General features: G+C 56.9%; 4 protein-coding genes across 4 annotated transcripts; 1 reads left to right on the top strand and 3 right to left on the bottom strand.

Moving 5' to 3' along the window:
- Nucleotides 1–3,362: 3,362 nt before the first annotated feature.
- On the bottom strand, nt 3,363–4,682 carry ColSpa_08743 (peroxisome assembly protein 12; the record flags this gene model as incomplete). Its single annotated transcript, XM_049274955.1, has 1 exon — nt 3,363–4,682. One exon carries the CDS (start codon nt 4,680–4,682, stop codon nt 3,363–3,365), a length of 1,320 nt encoding a protein of 439 aa, XP_049130912.1.
- A 555-nt stretch (nt 4,683–5,237) lies between these two features.
- Nucleotides 5,238–5,879, top strand: ColSpa_08742 (acyl-coenzyme A thioesterase 13; the record flags this gene model as incomplete). Its single annotated transcript, XM_049274954.1, has 2 exons — nt 5,238–5,351; nt 5,469–5,879. The coding sequence occupies 2 exons, from the start codon at nt 5,238–5,240 to the stop codon at nt 5,877–5,879; spliced, it is 525 nt and encodes a 174-aa protein (XP_049130911.1).
- A 140-nt stretch (nt 5,880–6,019) lies between these two features.
- On the bottom strand, nt 6,020–8,024 carry ColSpa_08741 (uncharacterized protein; the record flags this gene model as incomplete). The annotated part of the gene is made up of 6 exons (XM_049274953.1): nt 6,020–6,365; nt 6,401–6,548; nt 6,664–6,967; nt 6,991–7,599; nt 7,663–7,764; nt 7,830–8,024. 6 exons carry the CDS (start codon nt 8,022–8,024, stop codon nt 6,020–6,022), a joined length of 1,704 nt encoding a protein of 567 aa, XP_049130910.1.
- Nucleotides 8,025–9,884: 1,860 nt separating this feature from the next.
- On the bottom strand, nt 9,885–13,022 carry ColSpa_08740 (zinc finger protein klf1; the record flags this gene model as incomplete). Its single annotated transcript, XM_049274952.1, has 3 exons — nt 9,885–11,787; nt 11,848–12,699; nt 12,754–13,022. The coding sequence occupies 3 exons, from the start codon at nt 13,020–13,022 to the stop codon at nt 9,885–9,887; spliced, it is 3,024 nt and encodes a 1,007-aa protein (XP_049130909.1).
- Between the last annotated feature and the right edge of the window lie 6,847 nt (nt 13,023–19,869).

Here is a 19,869-nt window from a genome sequence, read left to right as displayed (position 1 = left end):
GCGGCGGTGCCGGCGCTGGCACGTCGTCGGAGACGCGGCCGTAGACAGTAAGGAGGTAGTTCGCCGGCGCGGCACGGCGGTGGAGGTGCATGAGGCGCGTGGGGGCGGGCGATACGTTGGTGGAGCCGCCGCAGAGCTGCGTGCTGTTACCCGGGCAGGGTAGGTTGCAGCGCCCGCGGTCTGCTTCGGCTCTGGTGTCAGGGTCGAGTTCTTCCGCGCAAAAACATTGACTAAAGATTGGGTAATCAGCACCAAGCTCATCCGGGTTCAGTCAAGGGGTAGGGGGCAGAGTCTCACCTCTCGCGGATGGCGGCGTACTTGCCAGGCCTGCACAGATCAACACACTTCTCGAGCGTCAGGTCCACCGCCGAGGCTCTGAGCAAGAACGTCTGGAACCCGGTCGTGGAACCGTAGCAGCCGAGGTACGTGTACTCGCCAATGGTCGCCGGATCGCGCCCCGGGACGATCGGGTCGGTGGACGGGCTCGGCGGGGCGGTGGCTGTCGGGCCAGCCGGGTTGACGGTGGTGGCGGTTGTGGTGAAGACGAGCACGGTGCCGTTCTGTGTTCGGCTCGTTACGATGGTGGCAGGATTCGGCACCGTTGTGTAGATTGTGGACGTGGTCTTGATCGTCGTCGTGGTTGTTGGCTCCGCTGGGCCCGTGCTGTTGATGGCGCCGGTCTGGTACACGTCGATGTAGTTGACTTCCCAGTATCTTTGCTTCTTGTTAGTTGAGGGCTTCGCTGTTGGGGCATGGCGTCTTACGCGTTCTTGAAGGCACCAGGGTTGTTCGCCACGTACTCGACGCAAGTCGGAGCCCGCTGGTTGCAAGTATCTCCGTCCTTACCCCAAATGTTCGCGGCATAGTCACCACAAAAGTTCTACTCGTCGAGACCTCCAGTCAGCACACATATCCTCATCACCCAAAAGACTTGGACTCATAAAAGACATAAGCCGCTCCTCACTCTCACATACGGTCTGAATCACAATGCTCATATTCTTGAAGTACTTGTCTACCTCGCAAGTCGACGTCCCAAATAGCGCCGACGGGAGGCCCCAGGTCGACGGGTCGGGCTGTTTAGCGATGATGTCGCGGGGGATTCTCTGCCGTGGCCAGTGCCAGATGCGAATGGCATCCGAGGTCCAATCGAGGGCGTAGACCCCTCCGCCGACGGCGTTGAAGGAGTCTCCGTAGGTGTGCAGGTCTGATGCAGGGGGCAGATAGTTGCAGCCGGCGTTGTTGTTGGTCTGTTTGGTATTTTAGTGAGAACGACGGCACATCAGGGAAGAGCTGAGGGATAAGACTTACACCAGGGCTCTCGCAATCGCGGATGAGAGGCTGGCCTGCGGCTTGTGGTGCGTCTGGGATGCGGCAGCCTTGCGTGCTGTTTCCGATGTCATTCAAGGCCTCACGATGCTAACATGGAAGACTAGACTCACCTATGTCCGGAGATTATGTTCTTGGTGACTTGGTTTGCACCCTCGATGATATCGATCTCTCCACTAGTAGGCCAATCCGGGCCGTACATCCAGACTGTTGCTCGCCGTGTCAGTCGGTACATCTCAACGCAGATCATCTCTTCGGGGAGGGTTGCAGAGGAAGACAAAACCGCTCGACTTACATGCTGGCCACAACCCACAAACCGATGGCGGCATGTGCGCGAAATCCCCAATAAAGAGGCCATGGTTGTACTGCCTCTTACTCTCTAATCTCAGGCTCGGCCGCCCCTCGTTGAGGCCGTAGACGTTGGTGTTGTCCACGCCCAGCGTCACGGCCTGCGTGGACGGGTTGATCGAGTAGAGGCTCTTTGAGAGGGCATCGGGCTGGCTCTGGTACCTGTTGCACCCCGGGTGGTCGTCAATCAGCCGACATCTTGGGCTTGGCCCTCCTCCACGCGCGTGTAACAACCTCCGGAGAAGGCTTGGGGAAGCACACGTACCTTACGAAGCCGTTGGACGGGTCGGCGTAGTTGATAAAGTTGAAATCGGAAATGAAGTTGGCACCAAAGTACGAATGCGACAGGCCGTACGCCATCGTGCCCTGCCTTTCCTTTCCACCTCTTTTATTGTCTTCTTGTTTCCTTTCCAACCTTGGTCGCGTCAACCAAACAAAGGGAACGTGTAATTGATCACCATCCACGAGCAACGACAGTGAAATGAGCGAGAGAGGGAGGCTAGTGATCGAGTATCGGTAGAACAACGAAAGACTCTGATTGTTGACGGCTAGAAACAGAGAGGGAAACGCCACGACAGACTCACTCGCCGATAATCCTGAGACCTCTGTCCTTATAACCTTTCGCCCTCGCCATATCCCTTACACCGATCCAGGCACCGCATTACCAAAAGGCGCACACCAACGAGGAGGAGGTCTCTAGCTTGAGCTGAACACACCATCATCCCCGCCCTCACATACGGCGAGGAATGCCGCACCAGCGCCGTCTAACCCCAAGGATCCAAAGAATCCCAAGACGCCTCTCCTCTCCCAGCCTCCTTCTTGTTCGAGCCCGGTCTAGGCGAATGACGTCTGCTTCTCCGAGCCCGGCAAGCGGACTGCAGCTCTCTACCAGCCGGAAGACATAGGGGAACTCGTGCTAGATTCCTCTAGCGGAAGCGTGGAGAATCCAATACCAGCATCCCATTCAAGAAGGACAGTCCGGGCCGCGCTCACAGGAACCAAGGGAAAGGCTTCCAGAGAAGGACGAAACCCCAAAAGCTGGAGCAGAAGAAGGAAGAAAAATAGGAATGCTGCGCTGCTAGCCTGGAACAAGTTGCCTCCTCTCCAGAACCTCCGAACGGGACCAAGACATCTTGACGAGCGGTCGCCTGGCGTGCCCCGTGAGCCCCGTTCGAGATCGAGACAGGGGGTCTCGCCTCGGGATGGGCCAAAACTTTTTGGCCTACGCCTGCCGCAACGGACCAAGGAAAAACCATGCGAGACCAATACGTGTTCCCGGAGACTTGTATCGAATGCCACAGCTCACGCCCCGGTGGAGTTGAAGAAAGGGATCGGCTTGGAAGCCCCCGGCCTGAGACAGCTCAACGCGTGTGATGGGGGTCCCCTCCATTCCAGACGGTGGAGGCGGTCCCGGTGCCGCATTCTTCACCTCAACCCTTGCTTCCGCCGGGTTTTCAAGCCGAGTGAACACCGCAGAATAAGGTACAGTCATCCAGATCAGAGTGGGTATTATTCATGTAGTAGTATATGGACCAGGGAAACCAAAAGTCAAAGATCATGACCTAAACGCCCCGGCCTTTTCCGGTTGATGCCCACCGCCTTTAGACGATCCCTTTCATCGGTGCTTGTCCAATCCTATCCCCAGAAAATGGGACGTCACCCGCCAGTCCGCAGCAGCCATGATAGTCTTACACCATAATCCTCCTCAACCCCTCCGTGCCTCCAAGGACACGTCGGCCGGTAACCGCGCACCGCCCCTGCCCGCTCTCCCACTTGCCCTCCTTGTCCCCCATGAACTCCTCCTGCATAGGGTGCAAGCCCTCTATCCAGCGGTGGATGCACGTGTAGCAGTAAACGATACCCGTCTGGCACGCGGTTGGCGTGACGATGGCATCCGCGCAAATAGGGCACAATGACGAGTCCTCGGGCGCGGGCACCGTGTAGATGGGCAGCAGCGACGGCGTCGCAATGGGCGCCGTCTCAGCAGCCGGGACAGCCGCGTCGTCGTCACCGCCACCAGCAGCGGCCTTCTCCTTGCCCTTGCCCTTCTCGGCGCCGCCCTTGGCGACACCAGCTCCTCCCTTGCCGCCCCCAAGGCCCGACACCACGGGCGGCGGGAGATCCAGCGTCTCCGTCGCCTTGCGCGACAGCTGCTTGGCAAAGTCCGACGCGTGCCACCACTCGAGGAACTTGAGCGCAAATATGCTCATGGGCAGCAGCAGCGACAGGCTGGAGAGCAGACGCGGGCCCATCTCCCGCGGCGAAAACAGCGATCGCCACCCCGGGGGCGCCCCGGCCTTGCTGCCCGGCTTGCCGCTCGTCAGCGCGTCGATGGCCTGGTAGTCGGCTCCCGTCATCCTCCGCATGCGGGTGCCGATGAGCCACAGGAACGGGTTGTGGTACTTGCTGTTGTCGAATAGGTACGCCAGGTTGAAGGACAGCAGCGCAAAGTAGTACGCCGCGTTGACGCTCGGGTAGATGTTGCGCAGGAACCAGCGGTAGTAGTGCAGGAAGCGCTGCTTCATCGTCGGGTTCGGCGGCATCTGGGTGTACGCGGCGCCGAGGAGGGCGCGCGGCGCGTTGACCTCATAGCCCTCGTCTAGCTTCCGCCGCAGGTAGGGAATGCCAACGATAACGGCGAGGTTCATCCACACATCCTTGGTGCTCAGCTTCAGGGTATCTCTGACAACGCTTGGGGCGGAGGCGCTGGCGCGCGGGATCTCGGCGTGCAGGGCCTTTTCGCGCTTGAGGCCGTAAAAGTTCTCGGTAAAACTGCCGCCGCGGGTCTTGAGGTAGTGGCGCTCGACGACGAGCATGCACAGGGCGTAGAGCTCATCGAAGGAGTTGAGGGCGCGCAGGAAGTAGCGCGGGTAACGCTGCGTCGCGACGACGAGGAGGTAGCGGATGGTTGGTGGGAGGAGGGAATTGAGCTGCTGTTCGGAGATGAGCTCGAAGAGGGAGGGTTTCTGGTCGTCGAACGAGCCCCGGAGGGCGGTCATGAACTCCATGGCGGAGGGTTGCAAAGGGGCATCGGAGTAGTGCGCTCCCTTTGATTGTCTGTGTTGTTGGCGGAGGAGAGATGTGGGCTATCTTGACATGGCGATGGACGTGATGTGGATTGACGACTGAGGCCGATCGTCGGTACTTTGTTTGTCAGAAGTTGGAGGTTGAACGTACCGAAGGGATTTGCCGAGGCAGTCCCACTAGCGTGCCGACGATAGGGACCCAGAACCCGGGGAAGCCAGCATGCGGGGCGACCACTTCCTGTTACAGAGGGTACTTGGACCTCCAGCTTAGTGTCAATTGAGATATGAAATCCAAACTGCTCTCATCACTACCCATAACTCATCTCAAGTGGACGCCCGATTGTCTACTGTCATTGTTAAGTCAATTCCTTCGCTTCATTATCAAGAAATTAGACACCAATCTTATCCTGAGGAGTATATTCAAGTAGGGTGCTCACCATCTACAAGAGAGCCCCCACTAAAATCACTTAGCACCTTTTCAACCGGCTTTAGATCTCACCTTTAGCCAACCGCTTTCTCAATCTCATATCCGCCATCATGACCAGGGAACTTCCAGACTTCAAATCCGTCTTCGAAGCCAAAACGGGCGAAGAACGGATACAAGCCTGGCTCTCCCTCGACAAAGACGATGCGGGCAACTCCAAGTCTGGCGTGCGTATCTTCATCCCTCACCACCGACCTTTCACAGCTCAAGCCCCCCCCCTAGACTCTCCCATTTCACACTCGACTAGTGCAAAGACATCGTGAGACCACAACTAACATCACTAGAGCTGGATGGGCGTGCTGTCCCCCTCCATATCCCTCGTCTCCACGTCCCTGACCCCGAACCCCTCCGCCATCTTCTCCTTCACCGTTCTCCCGGAGCACTGCAATCGCGCCAACAACCTCCACGGCGGCGCCGCCGCCACCCTCTTCGACTCCCTCACCACCTTACCGATAGCCCTCATCAACGACAAGCCGGGCTTCTGGCAGTTCCTCGGTGTCTCCCGCACCCTCAACTGCAGCTACCTCCGCCCGGCCCCCGCCGGCGAGGAGTGCCTCGTTGAGTGCGAGGTCGTCCAGATCGGCAAGACGCTGTGCCAGCTGAGGGGGACGCTCCGCCGCAAGAGCGACGGGTTGGTGCTGGCCACGTGCGAGCATCACAAGTTCAATACGGATCCACTGGCGAGCAAGCTGTGAAAGGGCGGAGAGCTTGTTTTCTTCGTTGAGAAAACTCCTACATCTTGCTTCATTATAGAGCGGTAGACTTGTTACATTGTATCCAGAATAGTAAAAACAGGAAAAGAACAATATACACTTGGGAACCTTTGCTCCGTCCGTTACTGATCAACCAGGTGATGCCCGTGGAACACGAGGTCCACGAGGTCCGGGTCTGGAGCCGTCAGCGCCATCAGGTCCTGCACCAGATCCTCCTCGCTCATGTCCTCGTCATCCTCGTCCTCGCCCCATTCACCCACCACGTAGTCCTCGTCGTCTTCCTCGTCGCTCGCCAGCTCTGCGTCGAAGTCCATGATGGGCATGAAGTCCCGGAACGTGATCCTCTTCTCGTCGTCGTCCTTGGGGCTCGGGGCCCGGTCCGACACCTTGAAGAAGGCGCTGGGCCCGCACGGACCGTGGGGATCATAGTCTCTGTTTCCTCTCGTGTAAGCATACAGAGTGATCTCGCTGCCATCGATGGGGGAGAGAGGGCGCAAACGTACGTATCAAACCAGTGTCCCATGACGCCGCGGGCCGATCCGACGCCCCCGATCTGAATCCCTTCGCTCCGCCACCGCGCGTGGCCGTTGAAGACGGAGAACGTCGTCCACCTTACCTCGCCCTCCTTGGTCAAGCGGACGGTGCCTTTCACTGCTAATCAGATTAAGAACAATCAACAACCGCCACCACCCCATTCTCCGACAACAACCACCGGGTGGCGTGTATCATGGCAGGGGCAGGGGCAGGGACAGGGACAAACACATACCTCGCAGATTAGAGTTGGCGTTCTCGTCCCACGAGTCGTCCACCGACCGCGAGACGCCGTAAAAGTGCACCACGGGAAGCTCCTTGCCGTCGTCCTCGCCGGGCGGCTGTACGTCGGTGACGTGAATCTTCATGACGATGATGCGCGTCGCCTCGCCGACGTCGAACGGGGGGCGCGGGACCTCACGCGGCGTTTGGTCGCCGATGGGGAAGTTGAAGCTGAAGAAGTCGTTGTAGTCGACGAAGCAGACCACCTGGTTGTCTCTGTGTGTAAGCCGGGGGCTCCCCATTCCTCCGTCTATGCCCTGCGCTCGGAAAGAAGACTCACTCTCAGCCACGTCCCAGCAACGCCGTACGGGTCCAGTAGATCCAGGTCCTGGATCCCCCGGCTCGGCGACGGCATAAAACTCCTCGCCCACGACCCGGCAAAGGGCCTTTCCCACAGATTCGCAAACACCTTGGCCGTCAGCTTCTGCATCCGGATATTACTCCCCAGCACTATCATCACGGCCTCGACCTTTTCCCAATCCACCCGCCCCGACCCGTCTTCCATGAACGGGCCCCACTCGGTCCTGTCCGTGTTCTGGCGCAGATCGTATACCTTGGCCGCAGCATAGGGGTACACGCGCGTCGACCGCGTGCGGCCATAGTTGAGGAGTGGCCGGCCGTACAGGCAGTGCAGCTTGGCGCTGCGTTGGTGCGCCTCACTGGGCACGGAGGGGAGCCGGAGCGGCTTCACCTCGTCGCGAGCACGCTCATAGATGAAGGAGCGGCTCATGAAGGCCAAGCGCGCGGGCTCCTCGCGGAACATGCGGGCGAGGGCGGCGGCGTTGCGGGACACCGCATGGGTGCCGGCGTCGTTCTGCGTCTCACCCGTCGGCGATGCATGCTTGAGAAGCCTGTCGACGGTGTCGTATACAAAGGGCAGTTCATGAGCCTAGCACATGATGTGTGGGTGAGTCCTCTGGGCCGGATTCGATGAGTCTTCACACTATCTCACCTGCTCGTGCACCTTCTTATCGGCGCAAAGTATGCCGAGTCTGACAAAATCATGCACTTCCCTCTCCCAGTCCAAATCTAAACCACTCTGCGCAGGCGTATCCTGTTATCGCGATTAGAAAGACCGACGTCAATGTTGCAAAATGTCAAGCGGGCGGCGTCTCATACGAGGTTGTTCAAGTACACATCTTTACAAAGTTTCTGGTTCCCCTTCACAAAGTCGTGCAGGAACCGACACGTGCGGGGGAGACGTCCTAGGTCGCGGGGGTCGAGGCCCGAGAAGATGTGATGCAGGATCTCCGCCGGCAGCAGGTTGAGGTGCAGCATCCCGCACGACGCCCCGTCGGAGGTACCCGTTGCCATGTCTCTTTGCCCTTCGGCGGACGGCGATAGCTGCGTCGCTCAGAGTGGCGCGGGGGTTTAGGATAACACAATCAGGATTTGACGAGGATCTGGGTCGACGAGCGGGACGTTCCTCAGAGTTGGTTGCGGGTTTGGAGGTTGTTGGTGAGACGTGGGAAGGCTGGATGACCATCGGAACGGAAGCTTAAACTTACGTCGCCCATTTGGTTGGTCCACGCACCCTAGGTACATGTGCGGGGGTAGATTACCTAGGGAGCGAGTGGTGTCGTGGTGTGGACACCGCTACGATCCGTGATCGTGGTGAACCCGCAGAGGTAACGCTGGAGAGCTGAGGTAAGCTCCGACATACGTATCAGCGCGGTGGGGACGGACGGCTGAATGAGGCAAGTTCTCATCACCACGGTTCGCCCGCTGAGTTATGCTCTCCCTTCTTACGGTGGCTGCGAAACCTCAGACTTCAATGCTTCCTCAAGCAGCACCTTTGTGATCCCGATCCTACTGTACTCTACAACCGGCCATTCGGGAATTCTCTCAGAATACCTTTACACTAGTCTAGACTGGCTTCCCGACTCATCATGACGTAGGCAAAGTAGTTCTGTTAGTCAAGCATGCCCCACCGTGTCGGGAGTGGGTGACAGACCCACTCGGATCCGGCTGCGGCGGGCACGGAGAACCGTGGAGTCGGTGTCCGAACCCCACAACCATGCACGGTCAGCTCAAACCTCGGGGAAGGCGACCATGCCAGAAATTGGTTCGATCCGAGATAGCATTTGGGGCGGTTACTTTGAATCCGAAAATCTTTGGTTGCCAAGCGGCGGGAGGAGCACCCCCGGGTTGGGGCGCTCTGATCAGCCCCAATTTTAATTCCCGGTTGTTCCAGCTGAAGGACCACCTCCAAAAACCGTCCCCCGCCAATCTTGCTCGCCGCCCCTCTGGATGCTAACACAGAAGCTTCCACCGTTTATACTTTGATCCCGAAGAACAGGACCATCTCCAATGAGCCGAGCCACGTGGCTACGGCCCAATTTTTAATGAGGAGCTTGCGTCGGATTCGGAGAGCGGCTGGGTAGGGCACCTACCACCCCCAATGATAACCTTCATACACGCACACTCCCGTCTATCATGCGCTTCAAGGTACAGGTATCAGAGGAAAAGAGCCTAAAATGAAGCACTTAATTAGCCAAGGATTCAAAAGGATCGACCGTGAAATCTGTGGGTGTGTATCATAATCAACTTCTAAAGTAACCCCTCCATCCCAAAGCTCTCTCCCTCCGATGTCGTTTAACTTGGGCCCGGATAGGTGGGATTTCTCGTCCCTCCGAATTCCACACCCCAATTTCCGTTCCAAAGCCAGGTTTGTTATCTCAGTGGCCGACGGGCCGTCTTACAAGAAAGGGCCAGCCCAACCGCGTCAGCAGCGAGTTGACAACCATGAGGACGAGCAAGTGATATGTGATCAAATAAAACATGTCATCGTAATATACTCTCAGAGACCTAGTGTTCTTCGTCTCAGCACCAATGCTACTACTATGTCACAGACAAAACGCAACGCTTCCGCGAGGAGCGCATCACGGGGGTATAGATACAACAACAACAACAACAACAACAACAACGGCGATACAGCATATAGGAAAATGCAGAACTGCTTCGGCCGCCTCGGCCCCCGTCCCTCCCATGCCAAATTATCGTCCTGACGCCCTGCTCTCCTCCCATAAATACGATAGCAAGAAATGGTATATTCCAAAGTCGAACCCTCCCATCGTAAAAAGCGCCATCATAACCTCCCACCAAAGGCAGACGTTTCTACCCATACCTCTAGAGCAAAGACCCGACAGATCATCAATGCGGCGTTGATGCCATTCACATCGTGATGGCTCCGGTATTCAGCTGAAGACAGTTGTTGAGAAGGTTGGCACCTTCGTGAAGTAGTTCCCAGCGTGTGGTTCCGAACGAGTCTTTCAGAACCAGCAGTAGCGCGGTGTTCGTGTTGACCCCCTTCATCATTTTGAGATCATCGGGCGAGGTGGCACCGCCGTATTTCATCAGATAGTCTCGCATCTGTTGCACCTGTTCATGCTTTGTCCCCGGCACCGGAATCCCAGGACATGGGCCCTCAAGAGCGAATCCGTAGCACCAAACGACGAGGGCCGCAAAGTACAGAACCCATGGTCTGTTGAGAAGCACGTCGTCTCGCGCCGTGTAAGGCTCATCGTACTTGTAACCGTTGGACGGCGGCGAGTGCCCCCCATCGGGCATGAGCACGGAGCTCAGGAACTTGAGTGCATAAAACGTAGCGTCCCGGGCCTTGGCCGATGGCGCCCAGAGATCTCTCATCCGTCTCTGTGCGCTGTTCAGGTCCTGTTGTCCAATGGCTCTTCCCAGAAGCCTTTTTGCCCTGGCAAAGATCTGGCAGTCGACAATGTCAACGTGCATCGCCATGTGAGCAAGGTGATGCAGCACCGTCCGGCTTTCGAAGACAACGTTGGCATCGTTTTTCTTCGCAGAGTCGTACCGGTAAGGGTCAGAAGAGCCTTCCGTCCTTGTCAGCGATTTGTCGAAATCTTCCTTCCAAGCGTCAAAGGCTCTCGTCAGGGTTCCCCGCCACTTGTCTCGGCCCCCCAGCGCCTGAGACACGCCACCACCAAGTACGTTGACTTGAAGGTCCCTTTGGTTCATGTGCCAGCTGACGCTGAGGAGACCGGCCATGAGTACCATGCGACCGAAGGGGTTGGTTTGCACTCCTTGCCCGCTCAGTGTCCGTTTCAAGCCTTCCAGAAAAGAAATGGGTTTAACGCCATTGGAGAGGAGGTTGGACTCAATCCTGCCGACCTCTGCACCACTCGTGGCCTTCCATAAAGCTTCGTCACAGGGCAGTGGCAGTCTCATTTCATGAGTGACCATTACTGTAGAATGTCCAAACATTGTAGCGTGGATTGAGTCGATGACGAAAGCCGCAAACGCAGCCCGTCTCGTCGACTCGTTGGTGATCCAGTGGTTCCACCATTCATCTGCAGTGTGAGCCACACCGGACGTCGAGGAGTGGCGAGAGCCGTTTGTCTTGTCATCTCGAGGGTTGGGTGGCGAATCAAGGGCCGACTTGCCGATGAGCGATCGTCCACGGCGCATCAGAGTAATGGTCGTCGCATGGTGGATATGGGCCCTTTCGTGTAGCTCTCTAGTCGAGTACATCTTTTCATAGAGCTCGAGAAGGAGAAGTGTCTGAAACACCCACAACTTGGCAGGCGGCCGGAAGTTCGGGTCCATGAATATCTCCCATCGAAGATGCCAGGCCAAGAAGTTGGACAACTGCGCCCCAGCCTTTGTGACTTTCTGCCCGTGTGTCTTGTCAAGACAGGCTGCACCGATCGTCATCATTGCAAGGAGCAGTAAATTCGGTGTTCTGTCGGGAGAGAAGGTCGGTTTGTGAAGAATGGGGATCTGGTCGCTGAAATGGACCCAGTACGATCCGATGTATGCCTGCATCATTCGTTTGCTGAGCATATGGTCGGCATCGCTACGATCACCCTCCAGGATACTGTCACGCTGTCGTAACGCTGGAGCTTGGTCGTTCTCGTGGAACCTCTGGTTGATGAACTCGTAGATCTCTTGACTCTTCTCCTCGGAGATGGTGGCCTCTGGGAGATTTTGATCGAGCAAGTTGTTGACGGCCATGACCTGCTGGGGCCCCGAGGGAAAATAGCCCATGGGCACGCCTTCTGTCCCTACATATGGGACACTGTAGGAGTTTTGAACCTCTCCGTAGCTGAGGATGGTTAGCCAAGCTCGTGTCTCGACGAAAGCACACACTCACTTGTTTACGTACCCTGGGGCTACCATATGGCCCATTGGCGAGCCTTCCCCTTGTTGCGTGTTAAACAGGTAGGCGACAAAGTCTTCCGGGATCGTGACATAGGGCGATTTGCTCAGTATGCTATCGCTTCCAAAAACCGGGATCGTCCCGGGCATGGACATCTGGTCGAGCAACATCATCTCGCCCGATTGCTGGGGATGGCCCTGCTCAGTGTATTCTGCAGAGGTGGTCGGTACGTACGTCTGGCCATCGCGGGGTACATTACCCGCACCGTTAGAGAACTCGGAGGGCGGTAGATTGAAGGGCGGGAAGTTTTGCTGAGTGGTGTACGTAGCAGACTGAGGGGTGCTGTGCGGTTGACTGTGGTAGCCATGTTGATTTGGGATCGGCGACATGTAGGCCCCGTTCGTTGGCACCGTCGGCCTCGGACCGTTTGGCGACTGTTGCGAGGGACGGTGCGGCTGAACGCCCCCATAGCCATTATCGTGATGCATGAAGCCATCCATGCCGTTAGGGTGCGCGCCCATGGGGTATCCGGGGGGAGTGTTTGTTGCTTGGGCAAACGGACTACCGGATGCGTCTTTGGGAGACTGATACTGCATCTGAGCCTGCCGTACGTTGGCAAAACCAGTGCCCGGCCGACTCATCTCTGGCGAGGCTGATCCCGGGAGAGGAAAAGGGGGTCGATCTGTAGTAGGAGACAGGTGGCTCATCATTGAGTCTTTGCGATTCAAAGCAGACCCCTTGGCTGTGTGGCGGTCTCTATGGCGGTTACACAAGTCCAGGCGAACAAAAGTGCGGCTGCAGTCGGGAAAGTCACAAGCGTATATCTGCTTGGGTGTATGGTTCAGCTGGTGACGGTACCTAGGGATTTGTCAGTCGGGGGGGGGAAGTCACCAAGTTTGCAGTCAGACATACAGATGCTCGGCTCTGGAGTAGCTTTTCCCACAGCCCTCTTGGGGGCATTCGAACTTCTTGTCCAGGCCTTTGCGACTCCTCCGTCTTTTCCTTGCGGGGCCGCCATCCGAATTAGACGAGCCAGCTTTGCCTTCGTCCCCGTCGGCCCCATCATCCATGATGTCGACATCCTTGTCTTCAGAAACTTCCCGCAGTCTGCCTCTCCCCGCCTCGTGTTCCTGCTTAATGAAATGTTGCGGACTCGCTCGTGGTTCGTGTTTTGGCGCCATGGTCGCAGGACTGGTGGGAGACAGGGAAATTGAGGCTTTGAAATTGGTGGAATGCGCGGGTAGAACGGAAGTCATGGTTCCAAGTGTAACAGCTTCCTAAGCTAGTTGTCGGCAACACCAAGATAGCACGCGGCGTGGGTCCTGTCGCGATGGGACGGACAACTGCTGCGAAGACCCTGGGCTGTCTCACGCGCGACGTGCCTCTCTGGTGAAAGGTTCGGGGATTTGTCGATATGTCTTGACGAGGTAGTCGAAAAAAGCAGTAATATTCGGCCTGGAACTGGTGGCGAAGCGTTGGCGGTATACCAACCGACAGGGTGATCAGTCCACTGGACTTGTGTGCGTCAGGTTCCGTAATCTACAAACTGGTTGCGCAAAATCGCACTCGTTGTTCTTGCGTTCGGCCTCTCCAAAGCCAATTGGAGAGGGTTTTCAAAACATGACTGAGAGGGGAGTATCTCCCGCCAGCAGAGTCAACGGCGGCAGCGGCGTGGCGAGGTGGTAGAGTAGAATGCGAGAGGAGGACGTCGAGTTGGCGGCCGAGAGCGAAGTCTTTTTGAGGAGAGTGAGATTCCCTCAGTTGAGGTATAGGCACCCTTGAGGCGAGGTCAGGCAAGGTAAGCCGGTAAGCTGTCGGGGGTGGGTTAGCCAGTGGATGTTGGTGGAGATCGTGGTATTAATGATGGGCCTGCCGCCTGTTGCGGTAAAATGGACGAGCGCAGGCTGCATGACAGAGCGCGAAAGGAGGGGACGTGGAGGGGGTGGGTGTCAAAAATAAGAGACGGCAAGGTTGGAGGATGCGGATGGGAGTGGACCAAGGGACCATGGGCCGTGGACCAAAGCGTGCCGTCCGGGGGTGTAACGACAAAAAGGCTAGGCCTGCTGCCGTCGAGCAGAGAGCTGGGGCAAGGGACTTCCAAGCAAGCCCAGAGCTATCTCCGTCTCTCCGTGTCTGGCAAGGCAAAGAACCCTGTGTGCGTGGACGGTCTGGGGTTCTCTCGCTACAACTTTGCGCGATCGTGTTTTTTGCGGTTAAGTCCGATAGCGAGCAAGAGAGACAGGTAGGAGAAGCGCAAAAGCGGATGAGGAGGCAGATGCCATGGGCGATGATGGAAAAGAAGGCAATGAGAGGACGTAAAAGGACAAGAAGAGCATCATCTTCTTTTCCCTTCTTTCCTGGGGGAGGCGCCGCTGCCGTTCTAGTCGCACACGCTTCACACAGGCGTCCGGGGCAGCCCAGCCTCTGAAAAGCAAGACAGGAAAAATCATTGGCAAAAGTATCGGGGTAGACCACATGAGATGGTGATGTACCGGGTACGCCTGTTGGGGGTCGCACCATGTGTGTTGGAGGGGGGGTTGGTCGTGCACGTCAGGTACTCCAAGCTCCACGGTACCTGGGCTCAGACGGCGTGATCCCTTGGGGCGAAGCGAACCGAAGCGAACCGTTGATGTCCGCCGCCAGTGGCACCCCCAGCTAACCAGAGGTTAAGGTAGGTACCTCGAGCTGAGACCAGTGACGGAGCGCGCGTCGGGGTGCGCCGCTGAGGTGTCGGGAGTAGTTCGACCTTGGTCGCATGCCATGCTGTTGTGTCCTTCCCTCCCCCGTGAAACCTGGCCTTGATGCAACGCCCTGGTTGATGGGATTCGACAAGACGGATTTTCATGGCGGCCCGTATGCGATCCGCCGCGGCATGTTTGACCAGACCCAAAGCTTTTCCGCCAGGGGTTGGTTGGAGGTTTGGGAAATGCGAGAAGATGGGGAGACGGTACATGAAGGGGGGAGAGAGACGGAAGAAAATTGCGACATACGGGAGAAATGGGGGTTGCCTCACCTGAAGAATCACCTTGCCAAGTCGATCGATGCAAGGGCAGCCCGGACGAGACAGTGCAAAGGAAAGATGGGACAGGTGGTAGCGTTGTAGCAGAGCGTGAGCAAAGTCGGACCACGCAAACAAACGCAAGATGGAATCCCTTGGTGCTTCTCGAAGCTGGGAGCGCAGAGGGCGGTATTTGGTTGTCGTAGCTGCCTACCTATCGTAGTCGAGCTGTGCGCGGAAAGGGCAGTGTCGTCGTGACGCCGTCAGTGGCACAAAGTCTTGGGGAAGTGGGTTGGAAGAGCATTTGAGCGTCTGGACTGAGGAAGAGAGCCCGGAGTACGAGTGTGGGGGGTCTTCGAGTCTTATGCCACCTCCCACTCCCACTCCCACTCCCCCCTCCTTCCCTCCCTCCGCGTCTGTCTCGCTCGCTCCTCCTCCCACCTCCAGCCTCAGGCGAGCTGGCCGATGTGAACCCAGGGTCTAGGTGTGAGGCCCGGGGCGTGATGCGATGCCGTGCGGTGCGAGTGCCCTGTCTTGACCTGCAGTCGACCAAGCAGCTAAGCTCCCATAGGCGCGATGGAGAGGCCGTAGCCTGGCAGAAAGGTGTGGTGGGCCACACCATGGGGGGTGCCTTAGTGCCTTGAACAAGAGAGGCGGTTTGGATCCTGTTAGGGCCGCTTCCCTTCGCGGCCTCCCCCTTGGCAACATCCTCTAGGGGTGCACTCGGGGAGGCGGGGGCGACTCGGCCAGGCACCTCTGCGTAAATGACCATGCTGCCTCAAGCAGGAGGCGCGCCGAAAGGCAGGCAAGGAGGGGGGAGAATGAGAGAGAAAACAAGCTTACACCGTGAGGCACGCCGAGACGGCGTTACTGGGTTGAGCTGTGCAACAAGACTGTCAGTTGACTGACATGCTCTCCGTTGAGTTGGCTGTGATGCCTGTGCGGGCATAGACAACCGACGGCAAATCTGCCACTTGAGTTATATTCTCATCTGATCGATCTTGGGCAGCCCGTCTCTGGTGAAGTCGTAATCTCCCTGTCCCTGTCTGTGGCCCTAGCGGAATGGTGGTGCTGTCGCCTTGGATGCAGGCCAACCAATATCGAAATATTGACAGACAGTGTACACTACTATGTAAGCAGTCGGACACCTAGCTAGTGTTCGGTACCGTTCGCGAGAACCCGACAAAAAGTTGACAAGTGACCAGCTCTGCATGTGTCTCCCTGCACCTCGTCATTTGCTAGCATGGAGGAAAGTGGAATGTCCGTCCGAGGCAGCGCCGCCAGCGGTTTATTTTCCTCGTCCTCTACGAAAATTGCATTGGGAGCAGAAGACTCACCGCGGTGTCACTTCTCGGTGGTTTGCCAGGCCCATACGACTTGTGCAGACTTACTGATCCTAGCCGGAGCTGGTCAGCATCAGGCCTGTACCTCGTAAGGAGTCGGCACCCATATCTGACTGGGAAGGACCAGCTTGCGAAGTACGGGAAGAAGCCCACTCTCCGTCACATCGGCCGCCTTGTCTAACGCTGGACGGATGTTGGCCGGCAAGTCGCAGTGGCCAGTGACGGCATGTCCAAGACTGGCAATTCTTTTCTCGTGATAGATCCACATAGCCTCGAGAAGCGAAGTTGCAATGCGGGTCTTGCAGAGCCTGCTCTGATGATTGCACGTCGAATGGCCTTTTTTGTCGTCGTACGACGGCTGCCAGAAAACAACAAGAACTCTCGGGACAGTGTGCGGCAGGAGCCCAATCAGCTATGCATGGCTGGCAACAGCAACACAGACGACAGGATACAGACCAGGGACCATCAGTCCACGGGTCTCCCGGGGCTAGAGGGTCGTCCCCCTCAAGACCCCCAAGACCCCCCCCCCCGAGCTCTCATCCCTCGCCCTATGACAAGCATGCCCATGCGGACCGTGACTGGCGTGGCCAGGTAGCCCTTTGCAGGGATGGCCGGTGTGTGAAGCTCACTTGAAGAAGACGAAAATGTGGGGATGGTGGGCACGGTCTGGAGCTTGGGCTTCGTCCTTCTGGGGCGCCTTCCCCAACCTGTGGGCATGGGTGCGTGGAACGGCCGCCGGTGTCACCTACACTACCTACCCAAGGTAGAGTTTCCCAGGGGCGTTTTTTCTCGAGTCTTTTGGCCAGCCTGGGCATTGGTTTGCCCACAGACGGTGCTGCTTATTTCGACCGAGATCGCTTCTGCTAGTTTGCTCGACCACGTAATTTGCTTCGAGGCGCCTTGCCTCTCCGAGATGATTGGTCTGTCAATCGTCTGGCGCGAATGAATAGCCATGGATGGCGGCGTCCGCGAGAGATGAGACGTGAGGAAATAAAAAAAGACTCCTCAGCGCGGAAGCCCAAGAATGAGAGGAGAAGAGACGCGTGTGAAGTGCGAGGCTCGGGCAGCGCAGCGCCGTGGCGCTTGAGGGCTCATAATCACCTTCAAAGCGGACTTCCTCGGCTTTACTTGCCGATCTTCGTGGGTTCAGTTCTCCGTGTCATAATCATTTACGTTTTCCCTCGCACCGAGCCTGCCGACTGGTCCGGTCATCGCGATTCAACCGTTAGGCGAAGCTTAGAGTACTTGCTTGCAGAGTTGGAAGACAATCATGTAGGTAGTGACATCAAGTGGCACACTAATTCAGTAACTCAGTCCATGCCGTTGCTGGTCTTGTGTCGACACCCCACGCCTTGAGGCTGAGGTGCGCAAGGCGTATCAGGAACAAATACCGCATTCTCGGGTCTAGCGTGGGTGAATCTCTCTCCTTGACACCAGCTGTATCGAGATGGGGTGAGTGGACGTTTATCAGAGCATTTCCGCAGTGTTGCTCATCAAATGTGTCTCGGCGCACTATTAATCTCCCCTTCTCATCTCGTAATCGTTTCCCAATGAGGCATGGGTGCGGTTTCGATCAGGAATGCCGGCATTCGACTTTTGTTTGGTATCCAATCCCCCTCCCCCCATTTTGCTGCTTCAGAACGGAAGAGGACACTCCTAAACACCTCTCACAAGCCTAAAGTGCTTCGTGCTTCGTGCCTCGTGCTTCGTCTTCTTCCTCTTCCCGGAAGACCTTATTGGCGATCATACCCCGCGTAGGGTGGAGTGTACATTATCCCACCCCATGAGGGTGTGTTAAGTGAGTCATAAAGTCAGAATCCCCTCGACAGCGCGTCTCAATGTAGCCCCAACCATTGGCAGACAGAGTGCGCAGGAAGCGCTAGGCGTGGTTTGCAACGGGGGGGAAATTGTGCGAAACGACTTGCTGAGATTGGTCGTACGCAGGCTGGGTCGCTATGAAAGGCAACCTTTCGTATTCATAGTCGGAAGCCAGGTGGCCACTGTAGCTTTGATGTGAGTGTTGTCGCGGACCCGTGAAGTACGCCCTGCCTCGGAGTTTGGTGCGCTGCACAGCATGCGTAGATATTTGCGTTGAACCTCCGCGTGCCAACCGACTGATGGTTCAGTCGCTCGGCTAGGGTAATCAAGAGCCCTCGTGCCTCACTCGGATGTCTGTCCAGCCAAGGGCTGGGGATGGATCTCATTTTCGATCAGCCTGGTGGGGAATGTGACAAGGATTCTTTTTAGCTGATCGCCAGTCAGTATTTTGTGACCAACCCACAGACTGCCATCCCCACTCACTGTGAGCTGCTCTCAAGGACATGGGTCTTTTTAGTGTACAGCCAGTTCTCGAGGGTTGGAGTGAGGCCCTCCCTTGGGCCGCCAGCGGGACAAAAAGAACAAGCCATAGTTCCAGGCCGCGACCGCCGACCAGTCGCCATGCAGAAACTATCAACTTTCTGCTTCTCATCTACCATCTATCCTTGGGACGCTTCCAAGGTGACTGTCACTGCCAGTGATGTCCCCGAACATCGTCAACGAACAGCGTGCGAAGGAGAAAATATACTGTAAAGTCAGCAAGCCCTTCCAAGCGCCAACAGCGGCATCGAGGTTTGAGAGGTATTGTTCAAGAGGATGCAGGACTGCCGCGCCTGGCCCTCGCGGGTTCCTATAGCGGCAGACGCCTGACTAACACCATAAGTTAGTTGGTCATGATCCTGTGGTTGAGAAAAAGCAAGGTGCCAAACCACCGCCTATCATTTTTGGTCTCAGCCCTCCTTCCGGTGGACCTCGAGTTGGGGAGGGTGTCGACCGATGACTCGGCGACTTCGAAAGTCATCGAGCAGTTCCCTCTTGTGTCCCCTTGGTGTCGGTGTAGAGGGGAAGAAACCATGGGGGGGATGGGAAACCAGAGACCGCTGCTTTTATCGTGCATAGAAATGAAGTAGAGCAAAAATTGTCCCCCAAAGGCAGGCGTTGAAAGAAAGTTTGGGGGTCTCATGGTCCACCCGCGTCCGGACGTGGGATGACCCTCGGAATGTGTGCGAAATCAATTACGTGCGAGATGACAACCCAAGCTACTGGGTCGCTGCGCCTCCGGCGTAGGAGAAGCAAGTTGAGAATCATTTTTTCCAGCTACGTTCTGCCGATCAAAGTTGGATCGGAGGCAATATCGACTCTGTTCACCTGAGACCCTGGTCCGTCCCGGGTGCTTTGCAACGACAGCGGTCCTACACTTCTCGGTAGCCTAATGCGGAATCGGTCAATGTAGTCGTATGCGACCTCGAGACCCAGCCCTCCCTTGATGCGGGGATTTAGTGACGAGGTTAAGGTTAATGGAAAGACTCTGAGCGGGCTCTGCCTCGAGGCATTGCTGACGACCTAGTGTTCGACCTGACCGGTGTCCCTCTGATCTGCCGCTGTGGTGATCTTAGCTGTTGCTGGGCCTTGGCGTTTTGCTGATAGTTCGTTCACGGAAGCCCACCCACTCGATGTGATCAAGTGCTCTTGTGCCGCACGGGGAGGACGCGCATTGGCTGGAGCTCGATCCAGATGGTGTAATCTAGACATTATTTCCGCTAGAACCGGATAGCGATATTGGACGGGATCTTCGTTGTCTTTGTTCTCTTGTGATTGATTTGAGCAACGGCGAGGCTCGGGCTTCTTTGTTTCCATCCTCGCTGCTAC

The sequence above is a fragment of the Colletotrichum spaethianum genome, assembly GCF_022836535.1.
Source record: "Colletotrichum spaethianum MAFF 239500 DNA, contig24, whole genome shotgun sequence".
Lineage (NCBI taxonomy): Eukaryota > Fungi > Ascomycota > Sordariomycetes > Glomerellales > Glomerellaceae > Colletotrichum > Colletotrichum spaethianum.
Note: the sequence above shows the minus strand (reverse complement) of the source record. Positions and strands in the feature narration are given on the sequence as shown.